The sequence below is a fragment of the Colletotrichum navitas genome (assembly GCF_030913465.1).
Source record: "Colletotrichum navitas strain CBS 125086 chromosome Unknown LY79scaffold_39, whole genome shotgun sequence".
Classification (NCBI taxonomy): domain Eukaryota; kingdom Fungi; phylum Ascomycota; class Sordariomycetes; order Glomerellales; family Glomerellaceae; genus Colletotrichum; species Colletotrichum navitas.
Window position 1 is genome coordinate 67,673 of NW_026850585.1, and position 18,772 is coordinate 86,444.

Below are 18,772 nucleotides of genomic sequence, written 5' to 3' on the forward strand. Positions count from 1 at the left end.
CTTTGGATCGATTCCTACCCGGGCTACCCCTCCCACATCGCGCCGTCACCACTACAACCCGCTGCAGTGACCTCTCACCCCGCTTCTCGTTCAAGATATCACGGCGGGGTGCTCATGCCACACCCCCTCCATGCCTTCTCTGCGCCTTCCCGACCTCTTCCGTTCGCCTGCGTGGTCCCGATCAACCGGTTAACCTGAACCGGCGTCATGCTTCTGCTGCTCTTCCCCAGAGCCGCCTTGGTTTTCGGAAACGTGACAATATGTCGCGCCGTCTGAGCTAGCCAGCCGCGCCGGTCGTCGGAACTTGGCAATGCGCCAATCGTCACACCCACGTTTGGATTCTGGTGGGCACGATAGATAAGAAAGCCTCGGCCTGGGATCCTTGTTGCGCATGGAGTCACGCTGCCGCGACAACCTCGCTTGGGATTATCCCACTTCATTTCGACACATGGGCGTCTTGTTGAACCACCAGGGCTGCGAGCCCTTATCTGGATCGCCGAAAGGTTACGCGCCAATCGACATGTATTCGCGACACGCCTAGTGCTATGGTCAGCGCGCGTGGGCACGTTGGCCATGGGGAAACCCTGACTTACCGCCTTGAGGACGTTGAGGCGCTCTTGGGAATCCCGGAATACCTGCCGGTACTGACCTAGGCTTTCCCGTAGGACGGCGTCCTTGGTCATGCGCCCATCGCATATCGCCTTCATCTTGTTCTCCATCTCTTTGCGCAAGAAAGGCTTGCCCAGACTCGTTTCGAATTCCATGCGATCGAACCCTGTGATGAGTGCCACGCCGAGCTGTGTCGGGATGAAGACCTTGAGCCCCCTCCGGCCCCCCGCCGATGACGCGCCGCGAGCCCCTCTGCCACCCCTTCCGCCGCGACTGCCACGCCCCCCGCGACCCCCTCTGGCTGGCGGCAACGTAGGCCCATCCTGGTCATCGTCACCGTCATCGCCGTCCTGGCCGCGTTGGCCGCCATCCGCTAGCTGGACGTACTCTCTGTCTTGGATCTTCTGGATGTGCTCTGCCATCGTCGCGTCTGTACCGATCCCGTTGGCGTCCATAAGGGCGATGAGATCGGCTTCAGTGAGGTATCCGGGCGGGCTTGTCTTGCCATCCGTCATCATCGCCTCTGTCGGCTGGAAGGTCTCCCCCGGCGTGAACTGCGGGAGCTGCGCAGAGTCATTCCATTTTTCGTAAATAAAAACATCGAGGTAGTTCCGCTCCAAGACGACCAGTCCTCGCGTGTGGAAAGTCTCCTCGCCGTAAAGGATCTCCACGTCTGTTGCGAGGCCCTTGGCGTCGTCTGAGCAGCACGCTAGGAACCGGCGCACGACGTACTCGTACAATTGCTTCTCGTCCGGGTTGAGCACCGTAGGTGCTGCGTACGTTACGGGGTGGATGGGCGGATGGGCCTTGTCATCGTGTTTTCCCTCGCGCGGCTGGTGAAAGTTACCGTCCAGGAGACCCTGCGCATGTTCTCCCCACCTGTTGTCGGATGTTTGTTTCCTGACCAGCGCCTTCAGATCCATGCCTTTGTCGAAGCGGTCTGTCTCGGTTCTAGGGTAACTGATGAACCCCTTATTGTAGAGGCCTTCCGCAATTGTCATTGCTTGCTGTCCACTCATGCGCAAGAGGCGAGTCGCCGCCTTCTGAAGCTCGACGGTCGTCAGGGGTAGAGGCTTCCACTTCCTCGTCGGCTTCTCCTGGACCTTTGTCACCTTGGCCTTCTTCGCCCTGATACAGCGCTCATAGAGGATGACCACAGATATCCGGTCGAAGAGTCGGTTCCGTGACCAGTTGAAGTTGACCTTCTTGCCTTCGCGAGAATGCATGACCTTGATGCTCCAGAACTGCTCGGGGACGAAGTTTTGAACTCGAAAATATCGATCAACCACGAAGCCCAGGGTCGGAAATTGGCACGATCCTAGGCGTCCTGTTAGAAGGTATACGAGAACCAATGCAAGAGCTTACCATAGCTGATTGTTCGTTCTTGCAGAGGCCCGCCAAGCGGTCGAAGGCTGATAGTCAGGAAGCGGGTGAAGGCATAACCGATTCGGAGGTCTAGCTCTATTCGCGCATCCACGGCGTCAACTTGCTTTTGGTCCAGGTCCGTCAAGCGTCGTGCAGCGGTCAAAATATGTCTAGGTCGTGTCAAGAATATCGCCATCCCACAGACAGGGAGAAACATACGCTCGCTCGATGTTGCTGAATGTGGCGCGCTTGACAGCAATTCTGTTGTTGCCTTTCTTGGCGGCATTTACAATCTCTTTTCCGATGTGCTCTCCCTCTCGATCGCAATCCGTCCAGATGATGAGAAGTTGGCAGTATCGGGCCTGGCGTTCAATGTTCTCGGCCACGGTTTTCTTGTCCTGGCAAAGGTCAGCAACTGCGGCATAAAGAGAGCAACATTAGAGAGGTCATACCTGTGGAACCACAGTGACGACTGGTGCTGTGAATAGGCTCTCAGGAGGTGGGTGCGACCAATTCTTGTTCTCGTCGGTGAATTCGAGCCCCGTGAGATGGCCAAGGACGGCGGTCATGGTAACGCTGCAGGGGCCCCATGGTGCGCCAAAGTCGAAGTCGAAGCCGTAGTTCTTGATGTACTGAGAGCGCGTGTTGTGCTGAAAGAGAGGTGAGTCTCGAACGGGAATACGGTAAAGAGTCTGCCCGGACACTCACCACTTCAGGGTTCCGTCCTGCCAAATGGCCAGCAACGGCCTTGGAGATGGACGGCTTCTCTGCGACACAGAGGACCTTCATGGTCTCGCTTTAGAAGCAGCGTGAAGTTCACGAGAGCGGAGTGACGTATGGTGGAGGCGGCTGGCTATGCTTGCTCGCATACTCTGGACATTCATCCACGGGTGTTTTGATAGAAGTGCAGGAGCACGATACGGTAAACTAGTGTCCTGCCTGAGGAGACGCGTCCTTGATAGGCAAACGCCTCAAGCTCTTCTCCTGGCAACCTTTGGCCACTGCAACTTTTACGACTTCAGGAGCATATGAGATGTATTCAGTGCAGCCGATTCAACTTGCACCTGTTAGGTTCTGAGCCTCGCCTCTTCCGAGCTTTCTTTGTAACCCTGAGCCGCGGGAACGTGTACAAAATGTGGCATCTTCTCAGCAAAAAGTGAAGTTTTAGAGGGTTGAAGTGAGGTTCAGTTGCCCCTCGCTAGCAGCCTGGTGCACCCCACAGCGGGGCTGCAGCGCTGATTGGAGCTGTGTCTGGATCGCTGAGCCGTGCCGTGCCGTGCTGCGCTGCTTTACTGATCGCTGGCTGGCGATCTCGCTCACAGATAGATGCCACCATAATCGACTATTAGGGACAAGTTAACATAAGCGAAACGATCTAGTTCGACATCTCATGGCTGGAGAATTTGGAGGAGGATGGATCTACGATGCTGATAGATCTGTCTATGACAGTCCCGTTATACTCAAACGGAGAGCTTGGAGAACGGGCCATCAGTGGTCAAAATGCCCAAAGACCCCTGCACATGCACAGAGCTCGCGGTAGCTATAAGGACCAAGGCTTTCCAGGCCTTCCCGAGGGGGCCGGTCTATGACGCGCTTTTTTTGTACCGTCTTCACACCAACAAGACCCTTTGAACATAACCCATCGCGACCCCTCCGCTCACCACCTCGCAGTGCAATTGTAACTGTAACCTCTTGCAACAGAACCAGACGAGCAGCGTAGACCACAAGACACAATGGCGCTGCCCTCAGTCAGCTCCCTCGAGGAGTGCTCCGAGTGGGCCAGGGTCGCCGAGCCCTTCATCCCGCAGCTCCTCGACCTCCCGCGCAAGATTGCCGCGAGCCCGCAATCGCTTCCCCAGATCTATCTCGAGACGAACCCCCTCGTCTCGGGCTTTGCCTTCTCCCTGCTCATCGCCCTCATCACTCTCGGTCTGTCCGAGTACCACAGGAACTACTCCCAGATCGACCGCCTGTGGAGCTTGCTGCCCAACTGGTACGTCCTGCACACGGCTGCGTGGGCGTACCTGAATGGCGAGCCATCGCACAGAGTCGCTCTCGCCAGTGTCGCGACCACTCTCTGGAGCGTGAGTATTCCGATTCCTGCCCCGTGTGAAGCCACTTACTAAACATGTTCCCCGCAGGCGCGACTGACCTTCAACTACTGGCGCAAAGGAGGCTACGAGCGCGGAAGCGAAGACTATAGATGGTACGCAGAGTGCTCCTCTGGAACCAACCAGCCCTGTTTGGCATGACTAACAATCCCCGACAGGGAAATTGTTCGCAACTACGTCCCCGGCTGGGTCTTCTTCATCTTCAACGTGACCTTCATCTCCTTCTACCAGTCCATCCTCCTTTTCAGCTTCGCCGCCCCACCCGCCTACTCCCTCCTCCTCGTCAGCCGCATCGAGCCCGAGGTCACCGCCGCTGACTGGTCCTTCTTCTCCATCATCGTCGGCCTTGTGCTCAGCGAGTTCGTCAGCGACGGCCAGCAGTGGGATTACCAGCACGCCAAGGCCGCGTACAAGAAGGATGCCAAGGTGCCGCGGGGCTGGGCGCAGGAGGACCTCGACCGCGGTTTCATCACGAACGGGCTTTGGGCGTACAGCAGGCACCCCAACTTCTTCGCCGAGCAGATGATTTGGTTCGTGCTGTACCAGTGGAGCTGTTACGCGACCAAGGTCCTATACAGCTACACGGGCGCGGGCGCCGCGCTCCTCATCATGCTATTCCAGGGCTCGACGTGGCTTACCGAGTTCATCACCTCCGGCAAGTACCCCGAGTACCAGCACTACCAGAAGCAAGTTGGGATGTTCATGCCCAAGTCGCTTTCTGCGTACTCGAAGCCGCAGCCCAAGGTCATCCGGACGAGTGAGCTTGCCAAGAGACAGAGCAAGAAGGACAAATAAACGCGTCAACAATTGGCTAGGCTGTCCACGGACAGTCGGGCCTGTCATCTAACATATCTTGATGGAATGGGGCCATTGAGGCGTTCCGTAGAGACGGCCAAAACATGTGTGTATACTTCTAGGGGATTCTTCTAGTCCTAATGCGGTCTTTAATGGAGTCCATCTATACATTCGGAGCCTGTAGCCATAGCAATCATAAACCCCTTTAACCTGATGTTCATCAAAACGCCCCCTCTTAGGCATCAAGCTTCAAGCTGGCCAAGCTGTCCACGTAGTAAGCCGGCACGGCGACAGCGCCCTCCTTCTCCCAGTCCTCCTTCTTGTTCACGCCCGTCAGCACGGCCAGTGTGCCGCCCAGCTTGCCCTCGATGCCGAACTTGATGTCGGTATCGAGGCGGTCGCCGATCATGCACGTCCGCTCGCGGTTGACGTGGAACTTGCCCTCGATGGCGTCCATCATGGCCTGCGAGGGCTTGCCCAGTGCCAGGGGTTGCTGCTGCGTCATGTTGACGAGCGGGACGGAGATGGAGCCGGCGCCGGGAAAGAAGGTGTGGGACATGGGCAGCGTGCTGTCGGTGTTGGTGGCGAGAAAGACGGCGCCGCGGCGGAGGTACTGGTAGCCCAGCGACAGCTTCAAGTAGTTGATGTGAAAGTCGAGGCCGGCCAGGACGACGCCGACCTCGGGGTCGAGTGCGGAGCCGTCAGCGATGGAGGCAAAGTCCTCGGGCGTGATGTCGCGGCGGAGAGCCGGGTCCGTGCCGCCGATGAAGTCGACCCCCTCGGCGCGGAGCTCGGCCTCGATGCCGGCCTCGCCGATGACGAAGACCTTGCGCTTGCCGGCGGGCAGCTCGAGGATGCGGGAGACATAGACGGCAGAGGAGTAGGCGGAGCCGAAGATGTCCTCGACCTCGGATGGGATGTCGAGGGCGGCGAACTTCTTGTGGTAGTCCGGGCGTGACTTTGTCGAGTTGTTGGTCACGAAGACGGTGCGCTTGCCTGTTGGTTGGGGGGAACAATGATGAGAACTCGGTGAACAGGGACGTCTGTGCGTGTGCGTGTGCCAAGGGACGGTCAAAGGGGTTGAGATATGTTGGGGTGCTTGAGGTTACTGAGGGGAGGGGGAGGGGGAGGGGGAGGGGGAGAGGGTGATGATCATGAGAAGGGTGAGCAACCTCTTGAGCGAAGAAAGGCGAGAGTCTCGCGGATGCCATCGAAAAGGTGGTCGCCGGACCAGAGGACGCCTATTCCGGGGCGGTGCAGTGGTCAGCCGGGTTCGGACGAAGAGCACTGCCTACTACGGATCGGAGACGACGAGATGTATTTACCATCGCAATCAATCAGAAAGACCTGGGTTCACCTCGCCATTAGCCATCGCTCATTGCGCTCATCTCCTCTCATGCCACCATCGTGAGATGCTCAAAAAGGTGAAGAAAATGACTCAGATTGAGGTGAGGGGCGGAGAGGGGGGAGGGAGGCTGTCCGCTCACGTCAAACTTGTCGAGGAATTCTTGGATGGCGGGGGCATCGCCGGTGAGGTATTTGGGCTGCTGAGACATCGTGACTTTTCAGAGGGTTTAATGTTTCTTTGTCTTTTTTTTTTCAGTTTCAACGAAACTCTAGGACAGCAGATATGAGATGCAGCAGTGAGTTACGGAGATTGAGGGCCAAGCGTGTCCATTTGCGGGCGGAATGCGGGCGGGATGAGACGGAAGTGGGAAGTGAAGTTGGACGGCCATCGTCCGATTGGTCAGGCGTGTCTGCGGCGGCGCTTTTGCGTGTTGCGTGTTGCGGCTGGTTTACGGGGGCGGGTCAGTGCTGGTGCTGCGGTCTTGAGATTATTGAAACCTGGGGGAAGGAGAGGCGGACTGAGACGGTGCGGTATCGGCTTGCTTTGAGATGAGGAGGAGACATGTAATTTCTCGGCTCGTGCGCAGTGTAGCCGGGTAGGTCTACATCATCGAGAAAGAGGTGGGACATTTCAGTCAGACCTGGAATGGACAAACGATGAGATCTCGAGGCACCCACGGGAATACCTAGAATACCCAATTCAAACCGAACCCATCCCTCTTTTCAATTTTACAGGCTTCCCCGGATTTTATCCAGCGGCACTCAAGGCAGTTTCGAGAGAAATTCAATCGCATCCATAATAGTCACCTCTTCTCCAGACTCATTTCCCCGCAAGCGAAACCGGACCGCCACGAGCTGTAAGGCGCGGCCAACCCGCATTCTTATCCATTCAGTATCAACGGAACATGCCCATCCCGCATATCAACGCAGTGGCAGGCTTGGCGCGCCCGTACGGGGCAATTCAACAGAAGTGAAACAAACACCTGCATGACCCAGAAAGGATGAGGAACGGCAACTTGGCACATAGTTTCCCCTCACTCTACTATTTTTGCCGGGCAGCCAACGACGCCACTTTCGTTTTAGACCAACAGGGCGTCGTATATACCGCCATTCAACAATGCGAAACCTGGGTGGCGTGAACAGGATGCAAGACACGAGCACGACCTGCAGACTGCAGACTACCGACCACCCACCTAGCTCGCTCCTCTCGCACGCGGGAGCGGGCGTACGAAGGCCAGTGATGCGGCCCCGCGCGGACGAAGGAATTAAGCGCACACGCATCTCCGAGTGCGGAGTTGCTACGTCCTGTCGGGCTTGCATGGCATGTTGTGTCGGCGCCTTTGTTCCGTTCTCGATGCTGACTATTATGGTCCACTCTTCAATCAGTAGTAATTCGACCTGCATTCTTATGCAAGTCGGGCCTACCAGGCTCTGTCGGCGGCGGCGATGCTGATTACCAAGGCAGGTGACGTCACCCCGTCGCAGAGCAGCAGCGTGTTGCATGAGTCGTTGAACGGTCTTGCCGGTGGTGGCGTCAAAAACGATTATGCCATATCGGCCTTTCTATTTTTCTTCTATTTTCTTTGGTGGTGTTTACGCTATTCTACCCTTGTGACATGTGTGCAGATCCTCCCTCTTCAGCAGATCACGCATGTCATCGCTCGTGCTCAATCTTCAACCTAGAAATGTCTGAGATCCCCCACCAAAAGCCCCGGGACCTCTACATGTGTACCGCGAAAGGCACCAAGCACGAAGCCGTCCTTGGCCGCATCCGAACCAGACTAGTTGGTAAATGGGGGCGGCACGAGTGTCGATCAGCGGCACCCTTCGAGTGGGAAAGAAAGGGACACTACTAGCGGCCCCCACCGTCCTCGAAGGGACTTCCCAGCTGCACCTGCATGCCAAGTGTCCGCGGCTCCTCCGTTCGCTTACAAACCCCAACCACGGGCCTACGGCTTCATATCTCATCCTATCCCACTACCCTCCTTCCCCGGGACCGAGGCGGCTCGTATCCGACTGTAGTTTTGGCATGCTTTCGAGGGACTAAGTTTGCGAGAACCGGTCATCCGCGGGCAAGTCCACTGCACGCTTCATTCCTACGGCGGTGAAGGTAGGTGAATGGGTGGCCGCCTCACCGCTTTCGCTTGTTTCACCGACAAGCTGAGACCCTGGTGATTGAGCGTGGGGGTATGACAATCGGAAGAAGGAAAGGGCATGGATCGTGACTTTACTCTCCCCAAAGGCCTAGGCCTTCTTCCGGGGAAAGAGCACGGGATGCTGATGTTGGAACGTTGAAGATGGTGGGGTGGCTGGCTGGCTGGCTGGTCCTACCTCGGGCATGGCTTGGAAAGAAAAGCTGGTAGGAGAGGTGAAGTCCAATGTTTGTTGGTACCCAGGTATCTATCTAGGTGAAGCAGAACCTCGCCAAGCCGTAATGAAAAGCAGCAAATAAAATACACCCACTAATCCACTAGTCCAGCCCGATCCGGCTCAACGCATCTTGTCCAGAATACTACTGCCGACTTACCGAGTTCGCTGGCTTTCCATCTGGTCCTTTCGGTCCGGTTGCTCCTTCCCACCCACGAGAGGCATGAACCCAAGATAAGAAAGAAAGAAAAAAAAAAAAAGGTCCTCCTCGTCTGTTTGCACGTTATAAAATCTCTTCCTTCCCTGTTCGCCACATCTCTGACTCTACGGCCCCACGTACCTACCCTTTCTCGATCAAACAGCAGCATCCGGCACACGAGATAAATACCGGGGCTCCTTGACCTTCTTCCACCTCGTGGCGATCGATCCGGATTTCTTCGACTCAATATCTACAAAGAGAGAATCAAGCATTGATACAACAACCTAAAAGAGCAGTTCTCCGCTACGCACCTACACCACGTCAACCCACACGGTCCCTGCCTCGCACCTTGCTTACAGCCTTGCTTTCTCCGATATCCCCTACCTATCTCACATAAATACCTTCCCTTATCACCCTCCTCCTTCTTCTTCCTCCACCAACGCAGATCCTTGTCGCAGCAAGAAAAAGCACATAAAACCATCCCGAGGAACCTAACACTTCCCTACCTGCCCACGCGCGCGGCACGCTATCGATCTTATTTTTCTCCACTACCCAAAACTTCCGTCTCATCAATATTGGGACCGGAAAAAAAAGGTACCATCATCAAATCACGTCACCCCACCATCCGTGCTCATTTTCGGCCCCGAATTTAATAGCAGCCATGGCCCCCGTCACCCTCACCGAGGACCAGCTTCTTGGCCTGCGTTCTATTCCCCCCTATGACTACAGAATGGCTTCTCGCACCAACACCGCCCAGACGCCTGCTACCGCTTCCACCGACGCCTCCTCTCAGGCCGACTACTTCACCTCCTCCCTGAGCTCGGCCACTAACTCGTCTCGCAACTCGGTTGAGCTCCAAGACGGCGCTGTTGCTGTCGAGACCCCTGGCGGCACCATCACCACCCACAAGACCAAGAACCGCCTGCCACCTCTCTCCCGCGAGTTCCCCAAACCTACCAAGGAAATCGACGTCGAGGAGGCCCTCGCCCGCAAACCCGGCCGCTGGACCGTCAGGGGCGCCCTCGCCGTCGAGAGACCCGCTCAGGTCGTCGACGAGGAGAAGCTCAAGGCCCAGCGCCGCCAGGCCCTTGAGGACGCCAAAAAGGAGCTGTTTGCCGCCAGCGAGATGCTCAAGACCACGACGCTTCCGTCCCGCAAGGACATTTAGGCGACGTACGAGAACAGCCGTGGTGTGGCTTTGGAGCAATCTGACCACGAAGATGGTTGCGAAACCATCATCACCATTACCCACGAAGCACCACTTGCGACAACTGCATTTTCATGTTCCTGTATTTTCAGTAAACTTCGACACTCGGCTTTTTCGGCACGCGAACGGACTCGCGGCGGCCATCAGGTGCCAGTCGAAGAAGATACCCAGCTAAGAGCGTATTAAGAACCGGGGAAGAGCACCCGGACTATCCGAGACAGAGGACAGAGGGCATCAGACGGCAGCAGTGTTTCGGCGCAGCAGCAGCGTGCGGAGAGCAATGCCATTAAAATTACCCTGGGAAAGGAAAGGGGCGTTTCATTCGAGGCTGAGTCATGGTTTTTGTTCCGCATTCATGGCAAGGGAGAGAGAAAAAGGAATTGAGATGGGGATTTTCTGATAAACAAGCTTGCGTATTCATTTCTTGCAGTGTTGTGCCAACCTGTGCATACGATGATGCCTTGAGCAGATCCCAATAAATGGCTTTGGCCGACCTAAACACTTTAATCCACGCGAACCGTTCCCTTACACTGTTTGATGTACATGAAAGCTGACCGGCTTTTTCATCCTTTTTCTTAGTCGAGGCGCGCGGCCAGTGTGAAGCCATACTGGATCATGGCGATGAAACCAGCGAGGTTGATGAGGGTAGAGATGCCGTGGAGCTTACCGAACGACTTGTTGAGGGCTTGCATCTCCTGCGAGTGAGGCGCGGGTTCGTAGCTCTTCTTTCCGTCTTTCTTCTCTGTAACGGTCTGCTGTCAGCTGCTTCCGTCCGTGCGTTTGCTTTTCCCCACGGAACACAAGTCATTTGCACACGTACCCTGTGCGTATCTGGCCTTCATGACGGTCACGGTCTTGGGCAGGACGACGACGAGGTTGACGAGGCCGGTGACGAACATGGTGGCGATGGGCAGCAGCGCGCTGTAGCGGTTGGACTCCTGGAGCAGGCCGCTGATGCTGCTGGCGTGCTCGCCCAGGAGGCCGCGGCTGCCCGGGTACGTCAGGGCGAGGACAGTGGGGAGGGCCGTCTGGATGGTGAAGTAGACGGGGAAGAGGGCGTTCTGGGCGGTGGAGAAGGCGGGCCGCTCGAGGACACGGAACATGGTGATGCCATTGACGAAGGACTTTTTGCGGCCGATGCGTTAGCCACGTCACGTCGTGATGGGTTTTTTTGCATCGAGTGCCATTTATTCTGCATCGCACGGCGACTTACATGGAAGAAAGTCGTTCCCAGGAGGGCGCCATAGCTGAGCCAACGAGGTTAGGCAGTGATGATGCAAGACCTTCGGTCGTGTTGGTTCATGAGGGCGGGGTTACGGCTTACGAGATGATGTGGTACGGCCCGAGGGAATAGACGATGGAGTCAGACATGATGGGCGGTCGTGATTATTTGCAAGGTGATTCGACAATTTGCTAGCTACCTACTCGTCGGATTGGAGTTGGAGTCGTTGAAGTTGAAAGAACGCTGCGAGGTTGCGTTGGAGACCTGCACTAACTAAAACGAGAGGTACCGTCTGGAGCGAGTGGCTCAGGAGGGGACAGGTGTCTGGAAGAATGCATGAGGTCACCTCCACAATACCTAGGTAGCGCCATTTTGGCAACCCGACGACAACGCTTAGAAGCCACATGCTTTATTTGAGGAGACCCTGCTCATGAGTCGCCCAGACTTTGTGCTGCAAATTGCTAAAGGTTTTCGTCAGGGCATGTCATGGATATCCCAAAGACCTGCCCGGGGAAAGAATGAGTACTCACTAATGAGATTCCCATTGAGAATGTTGCTTGTCGACGTCACGTGAACGCGCGATGACACTCGCTGCGCTGCGCTGCAGCTTAACGCGGTGTGCTGGGTCGCGCAGCAGCCTGGAGCTCGATGGGACCTCATCTGCCTAAATCGAGCCAGGGTCCAGGTCCAAGTCGGTTCAAGTCCCGCTCGCCGTCGCAACGACACTCATCAATACCCGGATCTCCTTCTGGGCCTGCTGGGTTGTTTTCTCCCTCCCTAAGGGGCTCGCGAATTCAATGCCCAGTCCTTACTGACATCACCAAATCACTTGCCCCCTCATCAACCTGCCCGCAATGGCCGACAAGGAGGCGTCAGTCTACATCGTCGACCTCGGTTTGTCCATGGCCGACTGCCATAACGGTCGCGCCGAGCCGGATCTGGACTGGAGCATGCGCTATGTCTGGGACAAGATCTCGACCACGGTCGCGGCCTCGCGCAAGACGTGGACCGTCGGCGTCGTTGGTCTCAAGACGCACGAGACGCGGAACGCCATGCAGGACGACGAAGGGTACGAGAACATCTCCGTCTTGCAGGAGCTCGGTCCCATGACCATGACCTCGCTGCGGGAGCTCAAGGAAGCGATCAAGCCAAGTGAGACGGCGAATGGCGATGCCGTCTCCGCAGTTGTCATCGCTGTGGACATGATTGAGACTTTCACCAAGAAGCTCAAGTACAAGAGGCGCATCTATCTTGTCACTGACGGGTTGGCTCCGATCGATGGTGACGACGTCGACGCAATTGCAAAGAAAATTAATCAAGACGGGATTGAATTGATTGTCTTGTAGGTCTGGAGGGCCGTCGATTGGGTCTCCTCACTAACACATGCAGGGGCGTGGATTTTGACGACGTAGATTACGGCTTTAAGGAAGAGGACAAACCATCGATCAAAGTTGGTGATCTTTTTTCCTCCCCGCTTCGCCTACTCTACTGATGTCCTCTACAGAAAAAGAATGAGGGTATTCTCAAAGACTTGGTCTCGAAATGCGACAACGCTCAGTTCGCAACTATCGCGGAAGCCATCGACGAGCTTGACACCCCGCGCCTCAAGCCCGTCAGGCCCTACAAGACCTACGACGGGCCCCTGACGCTCGGCCTCGCCGACCCGCCCCCAGAGCTTAAGATTCCGCCCACGCCCGTCGTCATCAACGTCGAGCGCTACTTTAAGACCAAGCAGGCCAAGCCCCCGACGGCCTCCACGGTCGTCGTGTCAGCGGCGGGCCAGGGCGCCGCGTCGCAGTCAATGCAGATGGCCGGAGGTGACCCCATGGAGGGCGTCGAGTCTAATGCAGGCCTCGCGGCGGTTAAGTCCGCGAGGACGTACAAGATCAACGACCCGGACGCTCCGGGAGGTAAGCGCGACGTCGAGTTCGAGTCGTTGGCCAAGGGGTACGAGTACGGACGTACGGCAGTGGCCATTAGTGAGTCAGAATGGAACGTCACAAGGCTCGAGACTGTCAGGAGCTTCAGTATCATCGGCTTCATCCCTTGTGAAAAGGTACGATTTTCTCCCTCGCCACGGATGCCCTTTTTTTTTTTTTTTTTTAACTCACTCTGGTCTAGTACGAACCGTTTCTCAACATGGGCGAGACCTGCGTGACTGTCGGCCGCAAGTTTGACGAAAAGTCGCAGCTCGCCCTCTCCTCCCTCATCCACGCTCTCTACGAGCTCGAGTCCTACGCTGTCGCCCGTCTCGTAGTCAAGGACAATAAGGACCCCGTCCTGGTCCTTCTCGCCCCGTGCATCGAGCCGGACATGGAATGCCTCTACGACGTGCCCCTCCCCTTCGCCGAAGACGTGCGCGGGTACCAGTTCCCGCCCCTCGACCGGATCATCACCGTCAGCGGGCAGAAGATCACGGCAAATCACCGCCTGTTACCTGGTGACGAGCTTACCGATGCGATGAGCGATTACGTCGACTCCATGGACCTGAGCAGTTTCGGGGCTGACGATGAAGGGTAAGCGATCCTTGCAGGCGGAATGCAAGTCACGCCGCTGACACTCGTGCAGAAACCCGTCAGAGTACGCCGCCATCGAGGATACCTACAACCCCATCATCCACAGAATCAACCAGGCCATCCGCCAAAGGGCGGTCAACCCCGAGGGTGCCATCGATCCTGTCCCTCCGATACTTGTCCGCTACGCCGCGCCGCCTGCGGATCTAGTCGACAAGTCAAGATCCCAAATCGAAACCCTCGTCTCTGCGGCGCAAGTCAAGAAAGGTAATGCAGCGAGCTCCGGCTCCCCCCCCCCCCCCCCTTATGCAGAACCCTGCCGCTGACAGATAAACCCTCCCCCACCAGTTCCCCCGAAAGCAAAAGGCAAGCGCAAGTATGAGGGCACGAAACCCCTGTCAGGCCTCGATGTCGACGCCCTCCTCGGCACGCAGCCCAAGCGCCCCAAGATCTCGGCGGAAAACGCCATCCCCGAGTTCAAGCGTGCCCTCGCCGTCGCCGACGAGGTCGATGCGATCCGCGACGCCGCACGCCAGATGGGCGACATCGTCGCTCAGCTCATCGCCGACAGCTTCGGCGATGCAAACTACGCCCGCGCCACCGAGAACCTCAGCGTCCTGCGCGGCGGCCTGGTCGACCTCGAGGAGCCAGGTGTTTACAACGACGTCATCAAGGGCCTCAAGACCAAGGTGCTCTCAGGGGAACTGGGCGGCGACCGGCGCGAGATGTGGTGGAAGATCCGGACGTCGAGGCTGGGGCTCATTGACCAAGCGACGTCCGAGGTGTCGGATGTCACAAGTGAGCAGGCTGATGAGGTGTGTTTTTTCGTCCATGATGAGACGCGGATATGACATTGCTAACATAGCTGCAGTTTCTAAAATCAAAATAACGGATGGGTTATGAGGCGGGCGTTCGTTCATGTACATCAGGAGTTATCAATGATGGGTCTCAATCGAACCCATACAGCATGCCTGCTATGGGACTTTATTTGCTTCTAGTCACCCTTTAGTGTTATGTGACATCGGCACAAGAGCCCATTCTCAGGCATCAGTCAACTATCATTCAGCCTCCATGTTCAGGTTCTTCCTCTGACCCTTATCAACTCTCGCCGCAACCGCCAGGCCAAGCATCGCCTGCATGGTGTAGGCCGCGTCGTTGCCCGCATTGTGAAGGTTGCTGTGCGGTATGCCCAGATCAGTGAGCACCGCGGCCAAGCTGCGGCCCTGTGTCTCCTGGCGCCAGGCCTGGTACATGTCCTTGGTGTCGAGGGTTCGGCTCATGACGCCGCCGATGCCCCATAACTCCACGTTCATTCTTTCCAGGTAGCCGATATCGGATCGTAGATCGTGACCGAGAAGAACGACGTTACGGAACCGCCTGTCGGCGTCAGCGATGCCCTCTTGGCCGGCGACGGAGAGGTCGGTGATGGCCGCAATGATCGAGGGGCCGAGGTTGCTGAGCTTGGGATACTCGCTTATACTAATCTTCTGTTAGCCCGCGCTCGCATGATTTCTGCTTCGAAAAGACTTACCCAAAATTGAAGAGCTCGGGGCAGCCTTTGATGTACTTGCGGTTGCGGATGTGACGATGCTCATCGGTGATGAGGTGGCGACTCCTGATGAACGGGATCCAGTTGCAGCCATTCTTGCCGGGCGGGATGCCGGAAATGTCCCTGGTGTCTAATATCGACAGTCCGATTTCGAGAACGGTACCGTGGTGCTCCTCGGCAACCTCAATATCGATGCATACAAACACGACATCCTGGTCCCGGGCGTGGAGTAACGGCTCGTCCAGCGCGATCTGCCTATCCTTCTCGGTGGCATCGCTCGCCCTGGGGCGGAGACCGAGGTACAGCTGTGCGTCATAAAGCGACTCGTCACGGCTCTGGGCCTTCTGCTGCTTCTTCTTCTTGCCCTTGATCTTTATATCTTTGTAGTTATTGTGCATGTTGAGGAGGGACAGGAGCATTTCCTTGCCCAAGGTGGTGGCGTTGGAGCAGGCATCGTCCACTCCCGCGGGCGGGATTGCCCCACGGAGGGCACGGTACTCGTTGTGTGAAGCCGAGCGGGCGATGTACTTTGGGCGGATGGTGCAGCTCGAGCCGAAGTTGATGTAGAACATCTCGCCGGGCTTGCCAGGGGGGATGGTCAGCATCGTCTGGATCGAAGCGTTGATCACGTTAAGGAAGTGCTGGAATTGCTTGGTTGGGACGAAGATGTAAGGCATACTGTCCAAGGCCTGAGGGTGGTAGACATAGAAACTGGACAAACGTTAAAGGATTATTGAGAGACGCAACTTGTCGGAGCTGGGCTGAAAGGCTTACAAGTCCCAGATCTGGTCTTCGGTCATGTCATCAAAGAAAGGTTGGGCCTAAAGGGATATGTTAGCCGAGCCCTCGTAGCTCATAGTGGAACTCGCCTTTGGTCGATTGGTCTTGCCGATGAAACTCGAGGGGTATCTCTGAACTAGGTCCCACGCGACGAAGGCCATGCCATCCTCGGAGAGATCGCCGGCCCTCATGTTATTGAACTCTGGGAAGTTCTGCGAGATGAGAGCGTGAAAGTCGGCGGGCGCCAGTTTCTCGGACTTGGAAGGCTTGAGAGGTGGTCCAACGTAAGGAGCAATCGCGTTGGAGAGAGTCGACTGAGTGATGGACTTGCCCTTCAAGGCAGCTTTATTGGCAGCGGTCTGACGATCCATGACGAGAGGGTCAAGGACGATGGTCTCGGGGGTTTCTTCGACTTCTTGGTGCGAAACTTCCTCGAAACGTATTTTGCCGCCAAAGGCCTTCACAAGACGCTCAATCTGCTGGGCTTGGGTGAGCGCCATCCCGGTCGGAAGGGGGAGGGGACAAAGTAGGTAGGTGTATGCAGTGAGTCGATCGGCAAGAGAAAGTTTGACTTTTGTGGCTTTTGCGCTGAACCGGGAACGGGTGAAGTGCTCAGGATACAGAAAGAGGTTGGTAGCAGCTGCCACGACAGATAGTCTGGTGGATGAACGAATACCTGTTGGTAGGTGTGGTGCTGATAAGTGAAACCAAATACAAACGGTCCTTATCCAGGGAGCCCAAATAAACAGTCAGGGCAATGAATAGGCAGCAACGAGTGCAGTGCCGTACGCCGTCCCTTCCCCATTGGCACTTCTCGACAAGCTGGCTCATACCCAAGTAATGAATATACAGAGCGTCCGGCTCATATGGAGAAGTCATAGCTGATCATGATGGGGACCAGAAAATGTGCTGAAATAGTACTTTTGTGCTTATTTTCATAACTGTTCTCATCATAACATTTGTTTATATACCTCGAAGTTACTAGTCCCAAACTGCTTAAGAGCTTTGCTGCAAACAAAATCAACACCTATCATCTATTGAAACTCTTTTCTTGGCTTTCCAGTATATGTCTAGAGCTTGCTGGGGTATCAAGATGCACCTGCTTATCATACAAAGATCTAAGATCATCACATGTCATGGCGGTTGATAAAGCACTGGGCAAATACTTTTGTTAACCTAACTTTTGCCAAACTTGCTGCTATACAGCCGCTGGCAATGCAGAACAACGCAACTCTGTATTTGACTAACAACAAACAGCCTGGTACTGTATATTGTGTCGTATTGAATCACCTGATAAGAAGGGTTGGCCTTCCTGAAGCTTCTCACTTAGGGAGCCTAAAGAAACTGATGATATCACCGTTGGTAAATCATTCCAACTTGACATCACTCAAACCCTCATTGGCAACGAAGAGCGTGGGCCATAGACACCGAGGCTCACCCAGTTAAGATAACTGTAGTGTGTTGATGAATATAGTCGCTCTAAACCCCTATAAGCGGGCTAGTGCAGTTTACTCGGTACATTTGTAATATCATGGTACGTAATATAGTGTGTATACATGGGAGAGAAGAGAGACGAGAGGGCCTCATGCCATTATACATAATGTTACAAGATGCCCTAATATCCAAAGACCAGTCCAGTCGCTACACGACCCTTATTTACCCCTTTCCTCAGAGGAAATCGCCCAAAAAACGCCACCGCTATGAAGAACGACCAGTCTGATATTATTACAAGTACCCTCGACCAATAAGCATGACCTCCTGCAAGGAAGTTCTGGCTCTAGGCACGTGAGCACCCCTTCTTTTCGTTTGTTGTTACATTTCGCAGTCTCCAGTTGCCGAGGCCATTGGATGGCTAGGGTCAAGATGTCGTTTTCTCGAGCAACTCCTTGGCCTCATTGACCTTGGTCGCAAGGTACGGACTGCCCCCGCGATCGGGGTGGTTGAGGAGCATGAGCGTGCGATGCGCCTTGCGAATCTTATCACGGGTGACACCGCTTTCCCTAGAGGTCACTCTGTTAGCTACCGGACTCTGGGCTTGGTTGTCGATGTCTCTCGCAGGACCGGCTCGCAGGACCGGGCAGGGTTCGTCGCTTACTGGAGGGAGAGGATGAGGCAGGCCTCGCGCTTGTTCATCCGGGGCTCGAAGCCGCCCTTGTAAAAAGCCTTGCCCATCGCGCCCACGCCGCCGCGGGATCGGCGCCATGCGACAAGACCGGCTCGGCCCTACAGGTATCTCGTCAGTCATTTGTTCACCACAGTTACGGATGCGAGAGTAGACATACCAAGAAAGCTGCAACGGCAGCGCCGGCTCCAACAGCGATAACAGAGGCCATTATTTATGGGTTTCGTTTGTTTCGTCGGGTGTAGTGGTTGAGGATGATGGATGGCTGCGGAAAACGCGGGTGGTTATCGCGAAGAAGGTCCTGGATCCGGAGAGCTTTTTTTCTGGAGTTCGCCGCTCCAAAGCCGTGATGCGCCGGCGGGCTGGTCCGTGCTTTCTGTGAGTTCTTCGGAGAACATGTTCTTCCGCCCAGTAAGCCAGTGAGGAGAAAGAAAGCTCGAGCCAGGTCCCTTGGTCCCCGCCGGTCCTCTAGTCCCATCACACTCACTGGCTGGCTGCGCTAGGCACTGCCCCACCACAATCGATAAGCGGCGCCTGGGAGCGGCAGAAGAAAAATTTCTAAAAAACTTCCAGCGGCAAAGCTTCG

The 18,772-nt window shown here is 55.8% G+C and overlaps 8 protein-coding genes across 8 annotated transcripts; 3 read left to right on the forward strand and 5 right to left on the reverse strand.

Moving 5' to 3' along the window:
• Positions 1 to 504: 504 nt before the first annotated feature.
• On the reverse strand, positions 505 to 2,763 carry LY79DRAFT_591095 (DNA topoisomerase; the record flags this gene model as incomplete). Its single annotated transcript, XM_060561233.1, has 6 exons — positions 505 to 537; positions 594 to 1,927; positions 1,975 to 2,144; positions 2,194 to 2,372; positions 2,427 to 2,624; positions 2,683 to 2,763. The coding sequence occupies 6 exons, from the start codon at positions 2,761 to 2,763 to the stop codon at positions 505 to 507; spliced, it is 1,995 nt and encodes a 664-aa protein (XP_060412950.1).
• A 944-nt stretch (positions 2,764 to 3,707) lies between these two features.
• On the forward strand, positions 3,708 to 4,880 carry LY79DRAFT_517700 (uncharacterized protein; the record flags this gene model as incomplete). Its single annotated transcript, XM_060554959.1, has 3 exons — positions 3,708 to 4,058; positions 4,116 to 4,180; positions 4,244 to 4,880. 3 exons carry the CDS (start codon positions 3,708 to 3,710, stop codon positions 4,878 to 4,880), a joined length of 1,053 nt encoding a protein of 350 aa, XP_060412951.1.
• Positions 4,881 to 5,115: 235 nt separating this feature from the next.
• On the reverse strand, positions 5,116 to 6,436 carry LY79DRAFT_591097 (phosphoglycolate/pyridoxal phosphate phosphatase; the record flags this gene model as incomplete). Its single annotated transcript, XM_060561234.1, has 4 exons — positions 5,116 to 5,876; positions 6,053 to 6,121; positions 6,206 to 6,227; positions 6,368 to 6,436. The coding sequence occupies 4 exons, from the start codon at positions 6,434 to 6,436 to the stop codon at positions 5,116 to 5,118; spliced, it is 921 nt and encodes a 306-aa protein (XP_060412952.1).
• A 3,018-nt stretch (positions 6,437 to 9,454) lies between these two features.
• Positions 9,455 to 9,961, forward strand: LY79DRAFT_580652 (uncharacterized protein; the record flags this gene model as incomplete). The annotated part of the gene is made up of 1 exon (XM_060560128.1): positions 9,455 to 9,961. The coding sequence occupies one exon, from the start codon at positions 9,455 to 9,457 to the stop codon at positions 9,959 to 9,961; it is 507 nt and encodes a 168-aa protein (XP_060412953.1).
• A 166-nt stretch (positions 9,962 to 10,127) lies between these two features.
• LY79DRAFT_688985 (uncharacterized protein) lies at positions 10,128 to 11,371 on the reverse strand (the record flags this gene model as incomplete). Its single annotated transcript, XM_060564705.1, has 4 exons — positions 10,128 to 10,742; positions 10,821 to 11,124; positions 11,214 to 11,247; positions 11,325 to 11,371. 4 exons carry the CDS (start codon positions 11,369 to 11,371, stop codon positions 10,576 to 10,578), a joined length of 552 nt encoding a protein of 183 aa, XP_060412954.1. The 3' UTR covers positions 10,128 to 10,575.
• Positions 11,372 to 11,829: 458 nt separating this feature from the next.
• On the forward strand, positions 11,830 to 14,785 carry LY79DRAFT_243504 (Ku70/Ku80 N-terminal alpha/beta domain-containing protein). Its single transcript, XM_060551763.1, has 7 exons — positions 11,830 to 12,564; positions 12,612 to 12,672; positions 12,727 to 13,278; positions 13,344 to 13,738; positions 13,791 to 14,002; positions 14,084 to 14,550; positions 14,607 to 14,785. Exons 1-7 carry the CDS (start codon positions 12,077 to 12,079, stop codon positions 14,622 to 14,624), a joined length of 2,193 nt encoding a protein of 730 aa, XP_060412955.1. The 5' UTR covers positions 11,830 to 12,076; the 3' UTR covers positions 14,625 to 14,785.
• LY79DRAFT_243542 (QDE-2-interacting protein) lies at positions 14,716 to 16,754 on the reverse strand. Its single transcript, XM_060551764.1, has 4 exons — positions 16,154 to 16,754; positions 16,059 to 16,105; positions 15,267 to 15,995; positions 14,716 to 15,214 (listed from the first exon to the last, which is right to left on the reverse strand). The coding sequence occupies exons 1-4, from the start codon at positions 16,562 to 16,564 to the stop codon at positions 14,794 to 14,796; spliced, it is 1,608 nt and encodes a 535-aa protein (XP_060412956.1). The 5' UTR covers positions 16,565 to 16,754; the 3' UTR covers positions 14,716 to 14,793.
• A 1,168-nt stretch (positions 16,755 to 17,922) lies between these two features.
• LY79DRAFT_517763 (uncharacterized protein) lies at positions 17,923 to 18,397 on the reverse strand (the record flags this gene model as incomplete). The annotated part of the gene is made up of 3 exons (XM_060554963.1): positions 17,923 to 18,064; positions 18,160 to 18,287; positions 18,347 to 18,397. 3 exons carry the CDS (start codon positions 18,395 to 18,397, stop codon positions 17,923 to 17,925), a joined length of 321 nt encoding a protein of 106 aa, XP_060412957.1.
• Between the last annotated feature and the right edge of the window lie 375 nt (positions 18,398 to 18,772).